Raw genomic sequence first — 22,838 nt, 5'->3', positions numbered from 1 at the left:
GGCACTGGGGTGATGGGGCTCTTATTCAGTAGCTCCCTGAAAGGATGTAAGGGCACAAGAAGGAAGAAGATGTGGTCCCTGTGGCTGTACCTGGGAGCAATGCACACTGAGAGATGCCACTCAGTGGTATTTCCAAATGAAGGCAGCCCCAGCCCTAACCCCAATGGGCCCCCAGCCTCTCTGCCAAGCTCCCTCTCCCCCTCCCCCACAGGCTGTCAAGGGGCTGAGGCATGGTGCTCAGCCTTGGCACTGAGCTGTGTGCTGCTTGGCCCACAGGCAGAGCGGCTGCTGAGGAATGAGTCATTCCTGGACACGGGGCAGTCTCAGCAGGTGGCCTTGCAGCTGCGCAATGCCACCCAGCACACAGACGGCTACTTTGGCAGTGACATCAAGGTGGCCTACCAGCTCTCCGCTCGGCTCCTGGAGCACGAAAGTACTCAGCAGGGCTTTGGCCTGGCTGCCACACAGGATGTCCACTTCACGGAGGTAACAACAGGGCAGGGCAGCCAAGAGACTGTGTGTTTAGGGACCTCAGAGGAATCAAGTGGAGGCAGAACCCATTGGCTTGGGGAAGCAGTGCCAGAGCTTGGAGGGGCAGCAGGTGGCACCTCTCCAGTCAGAGCATCTCTGGTGCCATCCACTTGTGGGCAAAAGACTGTGAATCAAGGACACTCCTAGTGGTTGGAGCAGACATGTGGCATATGGGGGAGGCCTCAGCAGGGCACTGTTTCATACAACCTTTCCCCAAAGCAAGGGGATATGAGGAGGGATCTGGGTATTCCTTTTTGGCCCACATCATGGCATGGCCATACAGGAAAGTCAGGCTGCAAAGTGCTGCCTTCAGGGTGCTCTGAGGCACCAGGTGCAGACTGGGCATTACTCCCAGCTGGGTGTCTTCGTGAGAGGGCTCAAGAAACAAAACATCCAGGAGAAGCAGGAGGCGGGTGAAGCTGCAGAGGGCTCAGAGGAGACAGTTCAGCGGTGTAGAAAGTATAAACTTTGGGGCATAGTATCCACACCTGAGGACAGGCTAGCGATCCAGGCTGACTTGGATAAGCTTAGTAAATGGGCGGACGCAAACCTGATGATGTTCAATACTGATAAATGCAAGGTACTCCACCTCGGGGTGGGGTGGTGGTGGGGAAACCCGTAGCATACTTATAGGCTCGGCAGTGCTACAATTGCTAGCACCACGGCTGAAGGAGACTTGGAGGTCATGATTGACCACAAGATGACCATGAGCCACCAGCGCGATGTTGCAGCTGTTAAAGCAAACAAAACCCTGGCTCGCATCCATAGATGCTTCTCGAGTAAATCTCAGGATGTCGTCTTCCCGCTGTACTCGGCCTTGGTGAGGCTGCAGCTGGAGTATTGCGTCCAGTTCTGGGCTCTGCAATTCAAGAAGGATGTGGAGAAGCTTGAGAGAGACCAGAGGAGAGCCACGCGCATGATCAGAGGGCAGGAAAACAGGCCTTATGAAGACAGGCTGAGAGCCATGGGACACTTCAGTCTGGAAAAGTGCAGGCTCAGGGGGGACCTGGTGGCTGCTTATAAGTACACAAGGGGTGTACATCAGTATCTGGGAGAATGTCTATTCACCAGAGCGCCCCAAGGAAAAGCAAGGACCAACAGTCATAAACTCCTCCAAGACCATTTTAGGCTGGACATAAGAAAACATTTCTTTACTGTCCAAGCCCCCAGGACCTGGAATAGACTCCCTCCAGAAGTGGTGCAGGCATCTACTCTGGACTCATTCAAGAAACACTTGGAGGCTTACCTTGCTGGGGTCCTTTGACCCTAGCTGACTTCCTGCCCCTGGGGCAGGGGGCTGGACTTGATCTTTGAGGTCCCTTCCAGCCCTAACATCTAGGAAATCTATGAGGTCCTGGGATCATCTGGGCTCAGGCTGCCACTGGATGTTGTGGACATCCTAGCCTGGGGCAGGCTGGGAGTGCTGGAGGCTTTACCCCATTTCAGTCTGTGGGCTCCCCGTGCTTCCATGTGAAGCAACTAGCTAGGGAGTTAGGGCTGTGTACCGCAGCTCCACTTAGATTAGGGGAGGGGTGGTTCCCTGGAGAGAGCAGCATGTTACCTGTGAAGCATCCTGCATTTCAGGCCATAGCAACCAGGTACCAGGGTGATAGGCATGCTATAAATACAAGGTTCCCCTATTCCTGTGTGGGTAGATGGATCCCCACATGAAGTACTCTGAGGATGTGGTGATGGCTGGAAGCCCCGCATGTAGCTGATGAGACATGAGCCCCTGCCTGGGGGTCTGCTCAAAGCAGGACCATCCCCAACCAGATCGTTCCAGCCAGGGCTTTGTCAAGCCAGGCCTTAAAATCTTCCAAGAATGAAGTTTCCACCACCTCTGTATGTAACCTGTTCCAGTGCTTCACCACCCTCCTAGGGAGAAAGTTTTTCCTAATATCCAATCTAAACCTCCCTTGCTGCACCTTGAGACCGTTGTGTCTTAATCTGCCACCACTGAGAAGAGTCCAGCTCCATCCTCTTTGGAACCCCCCTGCAGGGAGTTGAAGGCTGCCATTAAATCCCCCTCCCCCCCCTCAGTCTTCTCATCTGCAGACTAAATAAGCCCAGTTCCCTCTGTCTCTCCTCATAAGTCACATGCCCCAGCCCCCAAACAATTTTTGTTGCCCTCTTCTGGACTCTCCAACTTGTTCACATCCTTCCTGTGTAGAGGGGTTGTCCCTGGGTGTACTCACTCTTGCCTATGTTGGTTGGAGTGGGGCCATGACACTTGGTGGCTGTAGCAGCAAGATGCTTGGAGAGCTGTGCTCTGGGTCCCCCACCTGTCAGCTTTGCTTGTCACCCCCTGGGAGAGGGGGCACTCTCGACCTGCCTCTGACTGCGCTGCTACCTATGCCTGTGCAGAACCTGCTGCAGGTGGGCAGCGCCCTGCTGGATATCAGCAACAAGCGGCACTGGGACCTAATCCAGCAGACAGAGGGTGGCACTGCTTGGCTGCTGAAGCACTACGAAGACTACGCCAGCGCCCTGGCACAGAACATGCGCAAGACATACCTGAGCCCCTTCACCATTATCACACCTAACATTGGTGAGCACCGGAGGCTGTAGGGTGTAGGCAGAGGGGTGGTGCCTTGGCAGTACACGTGTGGGTAGGGGGAATGGTGCCTTTGTGACCCATGTGTATGTATGGCGGGGCGCATCTCTCTGTTGTGTGTAGGGGGGATGTGGGGATGCCTTTATGCCGTGCGTAGCATCTCAGTGAGCTGTGTGCAGTAGGGCCCGTGTGGCCCCTTCCTTTGTGGCAGTGATGGTGGCCCTCTGAAGAGAACCAGAAAACTGATGTGGCCATTGAGGACAGGAGCTGATCCTCTTCCAATATATTACACTGATGGAAGTAGCTGGTGGGTGAAGTGATGCTAGCTGGAAAACATAAGCAGGCAGCTGGTGTGCATGGAGCTGACTGCCCTCCAGATACGCCCCCTGCTCTCTCAGCCCCCTTCTCTGGGCATTGCGTCCCAGGTCTGAGGAGGAGGGCAGGTTGTAGATCAGACCAAGCCCCCAGCAAGCTGAAGCTGGGCAGGCACAACATCACCCCCACAAACTTGGTCTCTGAAATAGGTGGGCAAGGTTACTCTGATGCTCCTCGCTGCTGCTGGCTCGTGTTTCCTTGCTCCTAAGGAGACAGACCCAGCTGGGTGTAGGAGTTACCTGGACCCCATTGGTGTCCGTTGTCTTGTTTAACACGAGGAAGGCTAAATTGTCTGACTAGAGGCTTCAGGGCCAGGACATGGTACCATGCAGCAGCAGCTTCCTTTGCCCAGCCCAGTACACAGGCCTCTCACGCTGTGTGCTCAAACTGCTATATTTTGGGAGGAGGTGGATGTAGCCTCTGTAGTTCATCTGGCTTTTGCTGCCTTGCACCAGTGGGGGGAGTTCTTATCCTTATGCCAAAAATGAGCCTCAGCCACCAGAAGCTGCAGAAGCATGAGGATCTTTGCTGTTCACAACAGAGAAACGCTGTCTGGGTGCTTTCCTGGGCATTGTGCATCTCTCTTGTCTAAGCAAGGCAGGGGCCAGGCTCACAACGCCACTGGTGCCAGGTTCCCTAGGCCTGGTTCATGTGCCCATTACCTAACAAGAGCATGTTTCCCCACCAGTCATCTCTGTGGTGCGGCTGGACAAGATGAACTTTGCTGGTGCCAAACTCCCTCACTACGAGGCACTCCGGGGCGAGAAACCCGCAGACTTGGAGACCACTGTCATCCTACCTGAAACTGTCTTCAGGGCCCCTGAAGGCAAATGTGAGTCAGTGGTGTCCCCTGCAGGGGAGCTCTAATAGGAATGGCAGCCAAGGGCCCCTGCACCAGCGATAGGGAGCTGGGTGGGGAGTCCAGGGCTGGCACTGCAAGGCTGCAAGGGACATCAGCACTGCTGATGGGCTGTGGGCTGGAAGGGAGCACCGCACAAGCTGCGGTTTTGCTCTCAGTGTGCTGGTCCTCAGAGTCACTCTGGATTTGCCCTGGCATGCCCATGGCATAGCTTGGCGTGCCTTGCTTGCACCAGCCTGCCTTGCAAGAAGAGCCACACGACCTCTCCTGGGGCTCCCTTTGATTGTGACTGTGTCCATATTTGTCTCACCACATCCTGGTTCTCAGGGGGCTCTTGGTTCTTCCTGCAGACACCCCGACAGCCAATGTTAAGCATTTCTCTAACTCTGAGGAGGAGCAGGACAGGGAGGAACGTAAAGAGGAGGAGCTGGGCCTGTTTACCCGGCACAAGAGACATCCAGACCTGGGTGAAGGCCAGGCCGTGGCCAGCGTCATCATCTACCGCACCTTGGCAGGGCTCCTGCCAGAGCAGTATGACACGGACAAGCGGAGCCTGAGGTACATGCAGCAGTGGAGGACACATGGACAACAGGGTGGGAAGAGAGGAGGCAGTGAGAAGGGAATGGGATGCTGGGGGCTCGGGGAAGGCACGGAGGTCAAGTCTACTCCAGGTCAGGAGCGGCATGGCCAGCAGCCAGGCCTACTGCTGTAGCCCCACCAGGCAGTGTATCACAGCTTGGCCTGACAGGTGTGTCAGGCCAACCCCCCTGGGGAGGCTGGTTGGTCCTTGGCCTCTGCCAGTATCCAGCCTGGACACCTGCCCTCTGAGGACCTGGCTGGAGACCTGCAACAGTTGTTCACAGGGGTAAATATCAGCCTCTTGGGTTTGGGTCTTGGCCAGGCCAGCAGGGAATGAAAGCCAATGCTATCTGCCTGTTTTCCTGTTGCACTCAGCCCTGTGCTGCCTGGCTCTGCAAATGCACCTCTCCCCTTCCCTCCCCATCCGCACCACAATTTCAGTTGCCTCATCCAAGAGACCTGGCTGCTACTGGGCCTCACCCCATCTGGCAGGGGGAAATTGCTGTGGTGGGGGCAGGCTGCGTTTCCTGTCCTGTCTGCTCTCACCCACGTTAACCCCACCCTTGCTGTTAGAGGGAGGACTATGTTTCCCCTAGTGCCACAGCCACAGGGGAAAGGGAGACATTGGCCTTCCCACAGTTCAAAACACCCGGAGCTCAAGAGGGACACCAGGGCTTGTGCCCTCCAAGTGCCTCTCCACCCACTGCTTCCTATGCTCCTTAAGCAGGGGTATTGTGCTCTTCCCAGCTCTTGTGGATATGTCACCACTTCCCCTTGCTGGAGGGAATTAGATCTGTGCACATGTGTGTGGGGAGGGGGTGATGTCTCCTGGGGACTGGAGCCCTAAGGGGGATAAGTCCAGCCACTCCACTAGCTGGTAGGGATTTCTATTTTGCTCAAGTGGGGTGGTTTTACTTCTGCTGTGCTTTTATAGGCAGTAAACCCTGCGGAGGTGCAGGATGGGCACAGGCATCGGTAGCCGTGGGACAGAGATGGGGGTGGTTGCAGCAGTGCAGGGTGGCAGGTGCGCACAAGCGGCAGCAAGAGCTGTGGGGTCCCAAGGATCGGGTTGTTCCTGCAGGGTCCCCAAGCGGCCGATCATCAACACCCCTGTGGTGAGTATCAGTGTCCATGACAATGACGAGCCAGTGCAGCGGGCACTGGAGAAACCCATCACAGTGCAGTTCCGGCTGCTAGAGACAGAGGAGCGCACCAAGCCCATATGCGTCTTCTGGAATCACTCCATCCTGTGAGTACCTAGGGTGAGGCACAGGCACCAGCCACAACTCTCACTCCACCCACCCACCCCAGGCACAGCCCAGCAGCTAGTGGCCAGCAGGGTTTGGGGAGGGATCCCCTGCTGACACAGGGATACAGGGCACGTGATCATGACTGCGCTCTCTGGCTGTCCCCAGAGTGAGCGGGACAGGCGCCTGGTCAGCCAAGGGCTGTGAGGTGGTCTTCAGGAACGAGACCCATGTCAGCTGCCAGTGCAACCACATGACCAGTTTTGCTGTGCTGATGGACATCTCCAGGAGAGAGGTGACAAGGGGAGGGGACCCTGACCCTGGGGAAAAGGGGCCCTTGGGTGGAGGAAAATGAATGAGATGAGGGGGGTCCCCCTCCCTAGGGTTGCAGTGGTGGGGGGCTTCAGCATAGAAGGGAAGGGCGTTGGGGTGGTGTGTGAGGCTAGAGTGGAAGAAAAGTGAGAGGGGTCCTATCTGCAGGGGACAGGGTGGTGGGTGATGCCTCGGGGATTGCTTGAGGCCTTTTGTGTGAAGCCCACGGGTGGTATTTGGGGCTTGGGTCTATGGTGGTTGGCAGGGCCCATCTTGGCTTCTTAAGCAGCAGTATTGCTCTGCACTACTGAGCTGTATTTTCCCCCTGAGAATGGGGAGATCCTGCCGCTGAAGACCATCACCTATGCCTCCATCGCTGTCACCCTGGGAGGCCTCTTCCTCACCTTCGTGGTTTTGGCCAGCCTGAGAGCCCTGCGCTCCAACCAGCACAGCATCCGCAAGAACATGATGGTGGCCCTCTTCCTATCCGAGCTCCTCTTTCTGCTGGGCATCAACCAGGCTGACATCCCTGTAAGCTTCTAGGAACAGCCCTGGGACCTGGGCTGGCATGTCTGGGTGGGCAGAAATGACCAAGGAACCAGGGCTTGTCAAAGGCTTCCTCCTATGGAGGGGCAGGGGCACCTCTGGGTGGCAGGAGTCCCAGTCAGTTGCTGTGAGCTGTGTCCTGCTGGCTGTTACAGTCAGGATAGAGGGGTGCTGGTGCAAATACACTATGCCTGCCCCACTGCATACATGGCTAATGCTGCAAAGGAGGGCTGAGCTGCCCAAGGCTTAGGCCTGAAAAATAAACCCCACAGCTGCTGCAGCAGGTGGCCACAATTCAGGTTGGGCAGCTTCAGGATACTCACAGACCCCAGTGCACGTGAAATCATTTGAGCTCCTGCATTTGCCTGTGGCAAGACCTCCCTGCAGGACCCCAGTCTCCAGCATAGGTGTGAACTCCTCCCCTACTTCTGCCTCCTGATGCCTCTGGTCTGGCCTCCCCCCAGTTTGCCTGTACAGTCATCGCCATCCTGCTGCACTTCTTCTACATGTGTGCCTTTGCCTGGGTGCTGCTGGAGGCCCTGCACATCTATCGCATGCTGACTGAGGTGCGCGACATCAACTATGGCCCCATGCGCTTCTACTACATGATTGGCTGGGGTGTGCCGGCCTTCATCACGGGTGAGCCCTGCCCCTGCCCCCAGGCAGGATAGGAGAGAGCTGGCTGGGGAGGGTAACACTGCAGGGAAGGGTCTGGGGGATTGCACCTGAATCTGCAGTGGAGCTCAGCTGCAATAAAAGCAAATGTGGTGTTGATGGGAGTGTTTGGTGTAAGACACAGGAGGTGATTGTACTGCTCTAGTCGGCACTGGTTAGGCCTCAGCTAGGGCACTGTGCACAGTTGTGGGCTCCCTATTTTAATTCCTGTTCCCAACTCCATTCCTGGATGGGATGGGATGAGCTCAGCTCCAGGCGACAGACACTGGGAGCAGAGAGGCAGCCTGGGGAAGAATAACCAGGAGCTCAGACAGATGCTGATTCCTTGCAGTGCCTTGTATTGACATCCTGCCTCCTCCACCCAGTTCTGCCAGTGACACTCAGTTTTGACAAACAGCCCTCCTGTTATCCAAGGCATCCTCCACAGCTGCTGGCACGGCCTGCAGCTCCCAGACCTGCCCCCCACTTCCCACCTGCCAGCTCTGCTGGTGCCTCTCAACCTTGCCTCCCAAATCCCTGCCATTCCAGCCCAGGGGTGCCGGTCAAACCCAACTGTGTCCACCTGTCAGGCTCCAGCTAGGAACTCACTGTTTTGTTCCCTCTAATGGTAGGAGCTGATATCTGGAGCACAATGATGGTGCTTGGATTGCTTCTCCTTTGCTGACAGTGATGTATGGTGCTTCTCTTCTCAGGGCTGGCAGTGGGGCTGGATCCTGAGGGTTATGGGAACCCTGACTTCTGCTGGCTGTCCATCTATGACACGCTGATTTGGAGCTTTGCAGGGCCCATTGCCTTTGCTGTCTCGGTATGTATGAGCGTCTATACACATGTAGCAAGGCTGCTTCAACACACTGTAATTACAGTGTGTTGGAGCAGACTTGATTAATTACCACGCTCCAGTAGACTTCAGTGTCACATGTGTCGGCGTCCCCATACTGAAAAATGGCAGCGGGGATGCTTTAACTAAAGCTGTGTCCCCGCCACCATTTTTCAGCATAGGGATGCTGACACACATGAGGCTCCAGGCACTTTAATTAGAGCAGCTTTTGGAGCCACTCTAATTAAAGCACCCACCCACACACACACACACTCCTGGAGCACATGTATAAATGCCCTATGAAGTCATCTGGGGTCTTGGAGGCTTCCTGCGCATCTAGGGGGTCCTGGAGAAGAGCCCCAAAGGGCAGCAGGAAGTGGGGAGTTAAGGGAGTTGGCCTCTGCTCCCAGCTCGGGGCAGGAAGTAGGAGCAGCACACAGGCAGTTAGGACTCCTGGGTTCCCCTTTCAGCCCTGCTACTGATCTGCTGTGCACTTTGGGGCAGGTCACATTGCCTCCGTGAGTTTCCTCCCTGAGAGCTGCTGCTTGCAGAAAACTGATTGAGGGGCAGAAGACACTGGCCATGCAGACCTGCTGCCTTCTCTCCCACTGCAGCCCCAGATGCTTCCTGTCACATGTCAGGGGGTGAACTGACTTCTGCAATGCCCAGCAAAGAAACCCCTTGATGCATCACGGAGCAGCCCAGCTGGTCCAGTGTCAGACCTGGTGTGGCTGATGCACTTGGCCCATGACACTACAACTCCTCCACCCTTATGAGGCAAGGGCAGTTGCCCACAGCCAGTAATGGATGCCCAAGGCTGGAGCTCTTCTAGGGCATGGTGGGCACAAAGGGGACAGATTTCTAAAGCTGAAGGCGAGGAGTCTCATGGGGCAGGGAACCATGGGTACTTCCTGACCCCACTGTCCTGTGCTGACGCACCTCTCTTCCCCTCCCTACAGATGAGCATCTTTCTCCTTATCCTGGCAACTAAGGCCACCTGTGCAGCACAGCAACAGGGATTTGAGAAGAAGGGCACAGTGTGAGTCTGTCCTTTCCATCCCAGTTAACCTCCTGCTAACACCCCTGATTTGCACACTGCTGCCTACAGCCTGCCGGCCACAGCAAGAGCACACCCCAGTTAAGGCCTGGTCTGGTGTGGGCAGGGTCTGGGGCACTGTTTTCTTGAGGGGTGTGTCTCAGAGAGATGCAGTCCTGTATCATTTTGGGGGAGGCTCCAGGCATGATGAGCCAACACAGCTCTGTTCAGTGAGCTGGAGGGGTAGAGATGTGGTGGCAGGGGCGAGTCGGGGGGGGTCTGCCCGGGAGGAAAGTATGGTGGTTGGCCAGGTGTGTCCAAGGACTCTCTGTCTGAGGGAGGGGACACGGTGTGTTCTGGGGGAATACAGGGAGGTTGGAGTTTCACTGGGGAAGGGTTGAGGGGGTGTGTGGGGCATGAAAGCTGTGGATGTGTCTGGGGAGTCTGCTTTTGGGGAAGTGTGTCTGTCTGGGGAGGTGTGGTTGGAGTGGAGGGTCACCCTGCTTGTCATGTGTCTGATTTTGGGTCTGACCCCTACCCTCTCCCCCCATGCAGCTCAGGCCTGCAAACGGCTTTTATCATGTTGCTACTGATCAGCTCCACCTGGCTGCTGGCCCTGCTCTCTGTGAACAGTGACTCCATCCTCTTCCACTACCTTTTTGCTGGTTTCAACTGCCTCCAGGTACAGCAGATTGGGGCAAAGGAGTGTGGACTGAGAGGGTTTCCTCCTGTGGAGGGTGGGTGAAGAAAAGTTTTACCCGCAGATGTAGAACCCTGAGAGTCTCCTTCAGATTTGAGATTTCCTGGGGCTGGATTACCAAAGCCAGCAATAGGAGAGAGTCCCATTCTGGGGATGGTCTGAGAGATGGAGGAACTTGTGATACTTGAAGGGGGCTGGGGGAATATGGGATGGGTGAGAGAGAGCCTCATGTGCACACCCACTTGCCTTAATTGGAGGCCACCCCATTCCTTCTGCAGCCTGTTGGTCCATCTAGTGCGGGGTGCTGGGGTGGGACTTATACATGGCTGTCCTGCCCCAGGCTCCATCAGGTCCTTCTCACATCTAACCTCCCTCTTGCTGCCTTCCCCAGGGGCCCTTAATCTTCCTCTTCTGCATCGTCTTCAGCAAAGAGGTGAGGAAGGCTCTGAAGTTCAGTTGCAGCAGGAAGCACAGCACGGACCCCATGCTCACCACCAAATCCACCTTAACAGCAGTGAGTGCCTGGGGGCTCCCCGTCTCCCTCTTCCTTCTACAGCAGGAACCGTAGAGGCAGGATAGCCATGAGTTTGGCCCCTAGAATGGCCTGCTGCCCCAGGCTGGGGTCATTTCAGACAGCACTGGACTAGCAGCTGGCTTGTGAGTCAGTACTGAGGGGCCTTAGTAGAACTGTGTGTGTTGGGAAGGCATCCTAGAGCTGGGGTAGCAGGGGGCTGCACCTTGGGGTGGAGGGGTAGAGCTGGGGGTGCCTGGGACTGAGAGAGCAGGGAAGCTGCAGCTCGGGATTGAGAGTGGCAAACTGGAGGTGGACTTGATCCAAATGAGGGGCAGATGTAGGCCAAGAGTGAGGAGCATTGGCAGAGCTGTGAGGGGGTTGCAGAGGTCAAGAGCTGTGTCAAGAGTGAGATTCAGCAGTGGAACCAGTGACTCGCCATCAGCCACCCCTCTTGCCCTGGGTTCTCCTTCTTCCCTGCCAGGCCTACAACTGCAACAACACGTACGTGGACGGCCGGCTGTACCACCCACCCTTTGGAGACTCCACGGGCTCTCTGCACAGCACTGTCCGCTCGGGCAAGAGCCAGCACAGCTACATCCCCTTTGTGCTGAGGTATGGCTCATCACTCTGGATCTGTGGGTGATGGGGAGTGGGGAATTTATATCCATCTTTATGCAGTATCCCCAGCTGGTTAGTAGTGCTCTGCCTCAGCCAATCGTACTGTGGTTTGCAATCCAGACAGCAGGCTTCCCTCTTTTAGAACAACCTCCATTCCACACCCCAGTGGGCTCCAAAGTGTCCCAAGATGCTTTGCACCACCTGAGACGGAGCTCTCGAAGACATGTCATGTGCCCTGGCTGAGCTGCTGGGGGAGCAGGTGGCCCAAGCAGGGCTTGGGACGGGAGCTGGCCAGGGTGCTGCTGCGGTTAGGAAGTGCCTGGTCTGTGTTTTGCAGAGAGGAGTCTGGTTTGAACAACAGCCAGGTGCACACAGGGCTGACGGACCCCAGTGCCCTCTTCCTGGAAGCCAAGGATCAGCCCAATGGTAAGGAGCAGCATTGCTGCTGGGGGCTTTGGAACAGCTCCTGTGTTTGGGCAAATGGGACCCTTGCACAGTGGGAGTCCTGACACCGCCAGTGGTCTCCCTCTCAGGTCCTGAGGCAGCAGCCTGAGTCTCTGCTGTGCAGTGTCTTAGTGATTCTGCTGCCTGTTGGTCCTTGGCTCTCTGTCTCAGGGCTTTCCCATTGCCTGGGCCATGCGTATTGACCTCCCAGCTCCACTTAGCGGCTTCTGCTGTCTCAGAGGCAACTTAGTTAAGAACTAGTCCCATTCCTTCCCCCACAACAAATAAAGGGACCAGCCCACTCTCTTGGAGCCCCTCAGCAGCACTTCTTCTTCAGAGTCATTGGTATTACAAAAACAGTATTATCAAGGTCCCCTTATCCTGGATACTGCACATGCACATACCGAGAGACAGGCCCTGACCCATCAAGGTCATCATTTCTGGAGCTGGGAGGGGAAACAGGCATGGAAAAGGCTTGATCCTTATGTGCTCATTACCAAGATCAGGCAGTCGGTCTGTGGAAGAGCAGTGTTAGAATCCAGGTCTCCAGACCATTGTCTCTCACCTTTTAATTAGAAGTCACTGGGTTCCAGCAGGTGCTTTTAGCCATTGAATCCTAGTGGCTGGGCTGTGGCTGTGTTTGGAGTGAGTTTGCAGTGGGGCATACATCTGTATCACCCTTCCTAGTATCCCCATGGTTGGTTCAGATGGGCTAGGAACAGCTCATACAGGACTGGGGCCAGATATAGGGGGAACTGGTCCCTCTGTGTATGTGAATCCTGGTAGGTCAGTCTGGCTGGCATTGGGGTTTAGGGTCTTGGTGTGATGCCAGATTCTGTGTGCATTCCCAATCTCAGAGCATGACACGGATTCAGACAGTGATCTGTCCCTGGAAGATGACCAGAGTGGCTCCTATGCCTCCACCCATTCCTCAGACAGCGAAGAGGATGAGGAATTCACTGGGGAACCCTGCTGGGAAAACCTGCTCTGCCCCAACAATGAGAAGCAGCCAGCACACAGCACCCCCAAAGGTAGCGCTGGCACTGGGGGGCTGGGTGGGGAGGGCAGAGTCCAGCTGACGGGGAGGGCAGCCTTGGGGCAGTGTCAATGCATGGGCAGCCTGTTGCCTTCCTGCCACTTCCCCCTAGTCGATAGGAACATATTTCTTTTCTTTGCTAGCTCCTCTCTGCCCCCTCCCTAAATGCAGGTGCCCCTGGCCATCCTGAAACACCAGATGTTGCTCACGGAGACTGACTGAGACCATGCAAGAGAAGAGTTAGGCCGTGAAAGGCCATTGTTTTGCATTGGGCCTGGTCTCCCTGTTGCTCAGCCTGGTATAACTGGGAGTCACTGTACCAGGCCAGGCGCCCCTAGCTCAGCCTGGCATAAACCAGGAGCAACCCGTTGAATTCAGTGGGTGAGCTGTATGTTGGGGCTGATGGCTGCTGTAGGGGCTGTTTCCCTCCTTCTGCTGATTGTGCTCCTTTCTCCAGCAGATGTGTTGGCTCATAGCAAGCCCTACTGGCCAGGGGAGTTTCTGACAACAGCCAGTGAGAGTGATGGGCATGGGGGTTTGGAGAAGCTGCGAGTGGAGACGGCCGAGGTGTCACTGGGGCACCTGGATGACCTCCCCAGGGTGAACGGGGAGGCATTGTACAAGGAGAATGTGTTGATGTCGCTGCCCAACCCTGCTGCCCAGCCCCAGAAAGGTAAATGGGGGGCCTGGCTGATCCAGAGGTTGTGGCTGGGTGTCCTAGTGCCTCACTGCTGGTGCTTCTCTGTACTGCCAGGGGATTCCCTTTTATAAATACTGCTGGGTGAGGGAGGCACACCTGGGCATGTTCCTCTGTGTGCTGCAAGGCAGAGGGGGTGCTCTTGGGGCAGGGGCCCCCAGGGGTTTCTCGGGCAGTTATTGCAGCTTGAGATTCCTCAGAGGAATTAATCCCTCAGACCAGGGCTATCCAGCTCTGAAGCAGCTGGGGGTCGAACACCCAGCATGCCACATCGGGGTGAGCCACAGGCCCCCCGGGCTACATGCTGTTGGGCAGTTCTGCCTCAAACCATCCCAGGCACAGCCAGTGCAGCATGGCAGTGACAGCCAGTGGTAGAGGGCGCCTTCCACTTCCCAGGTTGATGGAGGGGGCTGGGTTGGGATGAGGAGGGTGGAGCTAAACCTGGCAAAGGCTGCAGAGAGTTGCCTTCACCCTGCCCTGCTGGGGTTGGCAGAAGGTTGTGCTGGGCAAGGGAAGGCAAGGCAGCACAAGCTTTCACCTCCCCATGCCCAAGTACTTGGCCTTCAGCTGTTTCTGCAGACGGGAAGCTGAGCTAAATTAACCCATGCTTGGACCCAGTGGGTTGGCTCTTAGGGGGAGGCTGCCCAGGATTGGGGACTTGCCTGGGAGAGGGACTGAGGTGTTCCCTCCCATCTTCTGCCTGCCCCGGCCCCCTCATCTCTCACAACCCTCCAGGCATCCTGAAGAAGAAGTGCCTGCCAACCATCAATGAGAAGAACAGCATCCACCGCATCCACAACGAGCTCTCAGCCCACAAGTCGGGGACCATGTTGTCCCACGGCTCCTCAGGCAGCGATGGGAGCCGGGCGGGGGGGTGTCCTCGGCCCCGCCAGACCCTGCAGGACCAGCTCAACGGGGTGACACCCATTGCCATGAGCATCAAGGCTGGCACCGTGGACGAGGACTCCTCAGGCTCTGAGTGAGTACAGCACCGTGGTGGGTGTAGCCACAAACCTGCCCCCAGCTAAGCCCTTCTAGGAGCCACCCTGGCGCTTGGGGCATTGCACTGCAGGGAGCCCTTGTGGCTTTATAGTGAGGGTAGTTCAGGACCAGGCCCTTGATCCCAGCTCCTATGGCAGCTTGCAACTGAGGTTGCAGCTCCTTTCCTGCACCTATCCCAACAGGGACTTGCCCTTGGGTAATCTGCCACCAACTGCCCAGGGGGCATCTAGTGCCTGTGATGCAGCTGTGGGGACAGGGAGAGTATCCAGCTCTGCAGCCTGTTCCCTCTCTGCCCCCCTCCACCCTTCCCATCCTGCTGTGCCTCTGGGTCAGCTCCTGAGCCATGGAAGTCACTGGGGCTGTGACTTTTTCCATATACACCAGCTGTGGCTCCAGCTTTGTGTTCCCAGGGGGGTGTGAGTATGACCATCTCTCCCTTTTCCTGCTGGGCCTCAACCTCACTGTCCCATTCTGGGAGCAAGGCAGAGCTGCTATGCTGATCCTCACCAGCAGCAGAGCTGCCCTGTGGGCTTGATACCTCTATGCCGCCAGTCCCCAAAATCTAGGCAAGGAGCCCTCAGTGGTCACTAAATCAGCATTGTATTGCACTCATCTTCCAGCCCATCCCTTAGCAGCAAGACACCCCATGGCCTAAATCTGTCCCAGCAATCCCAGCCCCTTGCTGCCTCTGCAGTTTAGGGCTCTGAGCTGGTATGTCTCCAGCTCTGTGCCCCTTCACCTTGCGAAGCCCAATATCCAACCTAAAGAGGGTGCTTTCTTTGGCCTTCTTCTCCTTGAGCATGAGGGGTTTATTCAGTGTTTCTGGGCCTCCAAAGAACTGGGGGGAGGAGGGAGGAAAAGGGGCTGGTGAGATGCTGAGGTGGAGGTCCCAGTTCCCAAAGGATGCTCTCTTCCTTCTCTAACTTCTCTGCTGCCTCTTGCACTAACCCTCCTCTTCTTTCCTTTCTGTCTCCTGCTTTCCCTGCTCAGATTTCTGTTTTTTAATTTCCTCCATTAACATGTGAGCCCCACGGCTCCCCGCCCCCATCTGTCTGTCTGTCTGTCCTGGCAGGGGGGCTGGGGGGTGCTTGGCCCAAGCTGCGAGGCCCGGATCCGCTCATGACCATACGTCCGTCTTGTTTGTTTTTGTTCCATTCCTCCCGTGCCCCTTCTCGCTGTGTTTGATCACTGCACAGGAGTGACGAGACCTCCATTTGATGGAGCCACCCTGCTCTGCTTAGGCTGCGAGCCAGGACAGCGCCCCCTCCTGCCAGATGCCCTTTCAAACTGCAGCGAAGAACGTAGCGACCCAAGGGTGCCTCTGTCCAACCTTGTTTTCAGTGCCAAATGAGCCCCATCCTGTGTCCTTGTGCCAGGTGGGGCTGGCGGGATGGGGGAGGGCAGGGGTGGGAAGACAGATGTACTTGAACAGATGCACTTTGGACCATGGCTCACACGTCACCGGTTTGCCTCTGAGCGAGGGGGCAGCCTCATCCACCCTCCCCGTCTTCAGGGATTACTGCTCTCCGGCCTGCCACAGCTGGAGCTGCCACATGGACAGACAGGTTGTTTCTTACCTAATATAGCCAATACAAGGAGGCCTGGGTGCCACATGAGAAGTGTTGCTGCGGGGACACCCACGTCTCTGCTGATGGAGCCTTCGTGACGGGATGTAGCTGCCCTAAAGGGCGATAGGAACCGTGGCTGGTGTCCAGGCCTTGCTCCAGCAAGCCCTGCCATACTCATTGCCCCTAGTGCCTGGCCTTCCACCTCCCCTGCTGATGGCTACTCTCCCCATCCTTTCCTCTCCTCTTCACCCATGGGGTCTGTCCTGCACCTTGAAAAGGAACTATATCAATGCACTCAGGCCACACGCGCTCTCCCCCATCTCTGTGTGCCAGGGGCCCATCCTGACTCAGGGTCCTTAAACTAAAGGTCCATGTTTCTGGATGGGCCTCCTACATGTGCACACAGCATGGCACTTTGGGCAAGCATAGGCTTGGAAAAGACACCAGAGAGTATATCATGTGGGAGGGCCAGCTGCCCTGTCTCACTTCCTCCTCAGGCACTCATGGATAGTCCCATGCCCCACAGAGAAACCCGTGGAGTCAGGCTAAGACTGCACCACCCAACTCCTGATGACATGGTGGCTTCTCCCACTGGCTGAATGTGGCGCCTTCCACCCCTGCCCTAGAAGAAAGGTTCATGTTTCTTGGTTTCCAACTTGGAAAGAGGTTGCTGGTGATGGCTACATCTATAAGCAGTTGAGGAGGCCTCTGCCTTGGCTGTGCCGAATTCCCAGCATGCTGACTCAGCCTTCCTCTTGGCTACGGACAGAGATGCCAACCTTGCTTTATGCTGCAGTTTTCTATCCCAGCCAGACGAGACTCTAGCATGGAGGACTTGTCCCAGTAACTTGGATTCTGACAAGGGGCTCTTCATCTTGGGATCCTGGCCACAAGCTACGTAGGACCTGGCTGTCCAAGTTCCCTGCCCCCCCAGCGTTGGCTGGCCTCAACAGGACTGATGGATGGATGCTCAGCATCTCAGACAGGACTTGTAAGTGGACTGGAAATGGGTTGTGCTTTAAAAGTCTTGGCCATCCCATGCCAAGAGTCTGATCCAACCTCCACTGAAGAAGAGAGGAGCCTTTCGTTCGGACACTGGATCCAGGCAATATGGTGAACTCGGCCCATATAAAAGGGCAAGACAGATCTTGGACCACCATCCTGTGGTGCCTCAGGTGAGCCGTCAGTGTGGGAAGCGTGACCCTGCAGCCGGCAGCCATAAAGATTGTCCATGGCAGGGGTATGTGACACATGAGTGCTCTAACCATTATAGACAGCATGTCTGAGACCACAGTTGAATCACAGCTCTTTCCAGAGCCAGAACAAAGCCACAGCATGGTTTCAGCGCACAGCTTTTGGCACGAGCAGTCTGTTCTCCATCATGTGCTGTCATCCTGTGCACAACCCCCCAGCAAGGAGCTGGGGCCCCAACAAGCTTGGATCTGGGTTAGCAAAACCACTGCAGTAAAATTACGGCAGAGTCAGGAAGACGCGAAGAGACTGCTTTCCTTACTGAAGGGAGCCCCACCCCGGTCAGCCCCGCCGGAGGCAGGGGAAAAAATGGCTAAGATGGACATGGCCTTCTGAGGCCAGGATCAGGCTTCCCTGCTTTGGGGCTTGGGACCGGAAGAGCACATGTCAATCTGTGCTGCCCCTCTGAAAGCCAACCTGTGCGATCAGACACCAGCTGAGGATGTGGCACCTAATTCCAGCCCCATGGCAAGGGGCTATTAAGGGGTAAATGAGGACAGGTGTCAAAGGTGAGAGAAGGTGCAGAAGTCAACGGCCGGACTTTGCTTGCCTTTAGCTTTTGGATCAGGTCATGCAAGAAAGGATGCGCTGGCAGGGTTGGCATCGCAGTGGCAGCTCTGACCTCTTCCCCATGTGGCTGTGCTGATGTGGGTCTCCTTCGCGGGGCCACTGGCAGGCTCCGTGGCAAGCCGCCTGCTGCCTCTCCTGCCCATGCTGCAATTATTTTGTACAAAATTAAAAAAAAAAAAACATAAAAAGAAAAAAAACAAAACAGACCTTCAGTGGGGCGAGTGACTGGGTCCTATGCCACCAGGCGCGGGAGTGGCGCCTGCCTTCTGCCTCAGAGCCTTTGTTTTTCTACACCCTGCTAGGCTGAGTCCAGCTTCCACTTGCTCCTCACCTGGATGGTATGGCCTATACTTTTGGAAAATGGTTTGTTATATAGACCCGTGTGCACATATGGACATCCAGGGGCGGATGTATTTCCACCAGGGAGGCAGTGGGGTAGATAAGCCCTTATTTACTCTGGGGTGTTTTTGAATTTGATGCCTCTTACAAGAAGCTTTTTTTTTTTTTTTTTAAATAATTTAAAAGAAAACAGAACCAGCTGAATTTCATAGGGGAGTGTAGTGCGCTCTGGGGCAGAGGGAGCGGGATGGGGGCAGGTGATGATTTGCACTCAGGCCAAGGGGATCAGATGGGACAAGCAATCTGATGAGTGCTCAGAGCAGAGGTGCTCGGTCCGCTCTGAAAATCGGCTCCCACCCAACAGGCGGGCAAACCCAACACCTCCAGAAAGCTTGGCCACTGCCTCCAATCCTGTTGTGGCCTCTGGGTAAAGTAGTTTTTAACCCTTTCTTGGAATTTCCCTCTTTGTTTTTAAGCTGCAGATGGGACGTGATTGTTCTCCATGTAAGGATCACTCCTCTGGCATCGGCACTAGGCCAAGCTGTCACTGCCCGAGGTGTTAGCAGGGAGGGGACAAGTGTCAGAAGGTGCCAGTCATGCCTTCCTTTGCTGCATGCTGCATTTGAAGGCCTTTTGTGGTGTCCATTTCAGAACAGGTGTGTGGTCACCAGATGCCTGCCATCTCCCTCTGGAAGGCAGGAGGCAGCAGGGGCTCGTCTTCTCCTGGAAATGTCAGGCTTATTTAGGGGCTTGAACACAGGAGACCACCTAAACCCAGTGTAGAGTCAGAGCAAAATGCCCAGGGTCATGGTTTGTAGTCTGGCCAGAGGGTTCAGAAAGTTGTAATGAATATGTTAAAGCTACTCCTGCAGCTGAGAGTTGTCATGGCAAAGCAGCTCTGGTGTCTTGCTGTACCTCCAAGGAGATGAGTTCAGGCCTTGTGCCAAAAGCTGCCCCCAGTTGACCCAGCTGAAAATGGCAACCTGGTCACTTGGGTTAGGGAGTCAAAAGCAACCAGATGTGGTGTTAGCCACGACACGTCCTTGAGTGTCTTTGGCTACAGACAGTAGCCAGAGGGGCTATTCTGCTCAGGCAGACCAGTCTCCTTTAGGTTTTGCCTGTAGCCAGGGTAAGGACAGCAGTACAGGCTGTCGGCATGATTGTAAGCAACCTTTTAACTCCAATGGCTGCTTACCCATTTAGAGACAGCACCTGGGTAGAAAATAGACCATCCAAGCCCCGTGTAAGGCCCAAGAGCTTTATGGAACACAGATCCCATGCTCTGCGCTGGGGACACTTCATCCTTATCTGAGATGCATGTTGTGAGTGTGGAGCTGAGCATCCCAATAACAGATCAGAGGGGTGGTAGAAATCAGGCCCCTCCTGATTTGGCCAGTGTTGTCTCCCTTAGTGTCCCCATCCCGCCTTGCCTTGGGAAGCTGCAGCTTGCTTATCCCCCAGTTGCTCTGTAAGGATCCATCTGCGTGTAGTTTATGGTCTATTTGCCTGTTAAAAGCAGCACTTGCAGCAAATCAGGGATTCCTGACGTGTGTCCTCTCGGAGGCAGCCTGGATAAGGGCAAACCAGGACCAGGCTCCTATTGGATCCAACAAGTTACAGACCATGTCCTGCAAAACTTGAACAAAGCTTGAGTAAACACAGGCAGTAGGATATTAGCTGCATGCCAGCTGGCATAAGCAAGGTTTGTTCCATGGGGGGCAGGGGGCCCGGGGTGACTGACACCTGCCAAAGACCTGGTATGTCCACATGGAGCAAGAAAAAGGCCACCTGTCCACCAGCTGAAGGCCTGGCCTTCGCTGTCCATGTGCTGAGGCTGGTTTCCCCCTTACTAATTGAGGAACTTCTTGAAAAACCGTGCTGGTGAGAAGAGGCTGCAGCGACAGAGTGGCTCAGGTGGGTGTCTTGTTACAGCTGCCCAAGGCATGAGTCCAAGTCCTGCTCTGGACTCCTACCAGTGGGGTGGGGAGGGGGGTCACAAGATGGTCCAGCATAAATGGGCACCTGGTTATTGGAGCAGAGTCAGAGGCAGCCACATCACTCCCCTGCGTACCATTAGCACACCCGAGCTGGCACGCCAGTACATCTTAAGCAGGTTCTCTCCTGGCTCAGGTAGCCCTCAACTGACTGATGGGCATTTTCTGAAGTGCTCAGCGCCAGCCTTGTTCTGCTTCCAGTTGGGTCAGTGGATGCATTTGAGCTTCCTGGTGAGAGCAGATCAGAGTAGGCCCAAATGCCATGCATTAAAGACCCCTCCTTCCTGCTGTTTGCAAAGCCCCCGGGGCTGAACTATATTCCCCCTAGAATCCAGCAGCAGCTGCTCAGGTGAGGCCAAATTCTGGGAAGGCAGCCTGCAGGGAAACCTGCTAATGGATCTCTCCACCAGGGCTTGAGGAGGAAGACTCTGGCAACAATTCCCCCAAAGGGTTAAAAACAGTGGGTTAGTCTGTTGTTTTATTACTGCTGACTTGACTTTTTTAATTAAAAAGAAAATCAATAAAAGATTCTGGCTCTTCCCTGGCGCCAATGGTTGAATTGTACTGCTAGGCCAACCACGCAGATACAGTAGGGTTCTCTCCCCAGGTAAATAATAAAGCATCTAGTTCTTTTGGGGCGGCCCCCATCCCGTGCTGTCCATGAGCTGTCTGTCGCACGTTAAAGAGAAGGGGCTGGCCACTGGCAGGGGAACTCAAATACTGACTGCAGCATTAGCATAGGGTTGTAGAGCAGAGGGGGCAGAACAGGAAGGGTGTCCAAGAATCTGGGTTTGGGCCTCACTCTGGACTCAAGCCAAAAGATGTCCCCAGTTAACCTACTTGTAAACGGGTCGGGGGAGTCAAAAGGCACTGGATGCAATGACAGCCATTTCACTCCTCTGTGCACCATCAGCTTTACAGACTGGTGTGACTTTGCCCACCTAAGCCAGGGGACCAAGGTGGTTTTCAGCCCAACCTTTGTAGGACAGGGAGTTCAGACTCCTTCTGGCTTCTGTTCCAGCTCTGCTCGCTGTGTAACCTGGGAGGAAGTCCGAAATAGTGTGGCCCTTTCCGTACCAGAGAAGGACAGTGTGCCCCCGCTGCCCATTTCTAAAGCAGGCCACTTGCTTCCTACTTTGTAGGCTGATGGAGCATTTAGAGAGAGCTTGGAGGCTGGCCCTACAAACCAAAGGGCTGAGATCCAGGGCCAACGGATGCAATGCAGAGCGTTTACAGCCACCAGCATGAGGGTTTCCCTTCATGTTGGAAGCTGGGGGCAACAGGTGTTGCTTAAGGGGCTTTAAAACACCTGCTGAGACTAGAGAACTGTCCCTGCATTGCCAAGAGGGGCAGGAACTTGCATGAGACAGATGCAGCTCTTGGCTTGTTCCTCTTTGCTACACCCTTGTGAGCAAGCAGGCAGTGTGAAGAGAACTTCACTTGGCACCCGGGGTGTTTAGCAACACTCCAGCAATGAGCCTCATTCTGGGGTGGGACCAACTCCTTACACCTGGGTACAACTCTAGAGGCCCAATTCACTGGCATGCATCAGGTATGACATTGGTGGGTTACAATGTGTCATGAAAAGGAGCTCTAGGCAAACCCAGAACGTCCCAGAGCTGCCTGGTTTTGGATGGATCCCTGCTGTGATCAAACCGGCAATGGGGTCAGAATGGTGAATTTTGTAACAGCGAGGTCTACACACTTAGTAAAGGACAGAGGTAGTAGCCAACTCAGCCGACCAGAACTACATTTCAGTCTTCACCAACAGAGCCTGGAGGCTGTATGCCCCATCCCAGCAGCCCGCTTGAGTCTAGCATCTCAATCTCCATTTCCCTGCAGGCTTGCACAAGGAGACCAATAAATGCAGACTTCACTTACAAGTTACATGTATTAAAAAAAGGACAAGGAGAGTCTAGTACAGAGATGAACAGTCATAAAAGGCTCAGTGCTTTCAGTGTTCAAGAAACGAGTACAAAAATAATTAATCTTTTAAAGAGTTTGCTACAGTGTAAGATCCTTTATAGCTTGGTTATATCAAGCCCCAGAGGGGCTGAATGTACAAGTATTTCATAGTGTTAGACCAGGGGTACTTAACCCCCGGCCGGTGGGCCAGATCTGGCCTGTGGCACTGTGTTATCCAGCTCACAGGGCTCCCCAGGGATTTGAAAACCTGGCGGTGAGGAAATAGTGGCACCACTCCCCAGCTGCCAAATTTCCAAACCCACAAGGGGCCCCAGGCTGTGTACTGACTTAGGCACCCGATCCCAGTGTGCTGGGCTGGGCAGGGGTGGTGCTGGGCCCTGCTTCCAGTGTGCAGGGGCAGGAGGGGGTTATTCTGAACTTCGCAGCACCAGGTCCTGGTTTGACCCCAGCTGCAAAGCAGCACGACAAAGGATTCAGTAAAATATGGGATTATAACATCTCCCCGCATCCCCTGATCACCTATAATGTGAACAAACTAAAGCTGCCTTAAAGAAACACTGCCAAGGTAGTGGCTGTGCTATTAGCACCACTTTTGATTATCAGAAAGAAGAAAGCATATTTTGCACATGTGGGCTCTTGACTTTCTGT

The 22,838-nt window shown here is 55.1% G+C and overlaps 1 protein-coding gene across 1 annotated transcript in view; it reads left to right on the top strand.

Annotated features, from left to right (window-relative positions):
- The window catches only part of CELSR2 (cadherin EGF LAG seven-pass G-type receptor 2), a gene marked incomplete at its 5' end in the record, with an annotated part of 77,399 nt that extends 56,607 nt beyond the window's left edge, over positions 1-20,792 (top strand). The window contains 18 exons of the mRNA XM_006034379.3: positions 277-486; positions 2,896-3,079; positions 4,149-4,292; positions 4,670-4,877; positions 5,980-6,147; positions 6,314-6,440; positions 6,788-6,988; positions 7,468-7,642; positions 8,371-8,483; positions 9,455-9,534; positions 10,087-10,213; positions 10,623-10,745; positions 11,227-11,357; positions 11,701-11,789; positions 12,665-12,838; positions 13,304-13,516; positions 14,276-14,519; positions 15,739-20,792. Coding sequence (XP_006034441.1) covers positions 277-486; positions 2,896-3,079; positions 4,149-4,292; positions 4,670-4,877; positions 5,980-6,147; positions 6,314-6,440; positions 6,788-6,988; positions 7,468-7,642; positions 8,371-8,483; positions 9,455-9,534; positions 10,087-10,213; positions 10,623-10,745; positions 11,227-11,357; positions 11,701-11,789; positions 12,665-12,838; positions 13,304-13,516; positions 14,276-14,519; positions 15,739-15,760 — 2,733 coding nt within the window. The remainder of the gene's footprint in view (positions 1-276; positions 487-2,895; positions 3,080-4,148; positions 4,293-4,669; positions 4,878-5,979; positions 6,148-6,313; positions 6,441-6,787; positions 6,989-7,467; positions 7,643-8,370; positions 8,484-9,454; positions 9,535-10,086; positions 10,214-10,622; positions 10,746-11,226; positions 11,358-11,700; positions 11,790-12,664; positions 12,839-13,303; positions 13,517-14,275; positions 14,520-15,738) is intronic.
- Positions 20,793-22,838: the final 2,046 nt, after the last annotated feature.

This window comes from Alligator sinensis, unplaced genomic scaffold, assembly GCF_000455745.1.
Source record: "Alligator sinensis unplaced genomic scaffold, ASM45574v1 scaffold872_5, whole genome shotgun sequence".
Lineage (NCBI taxonomy): Eukaryota > Metazoa > Chordata > Crocodylia > Alligatoridae > Alligator > Alligator sinensis.
The sequence above is the reverse complement of the archived record's forward strand: the minus strand, read 5'-3'. Positions and strand labels throughout refer to the sequence as shown.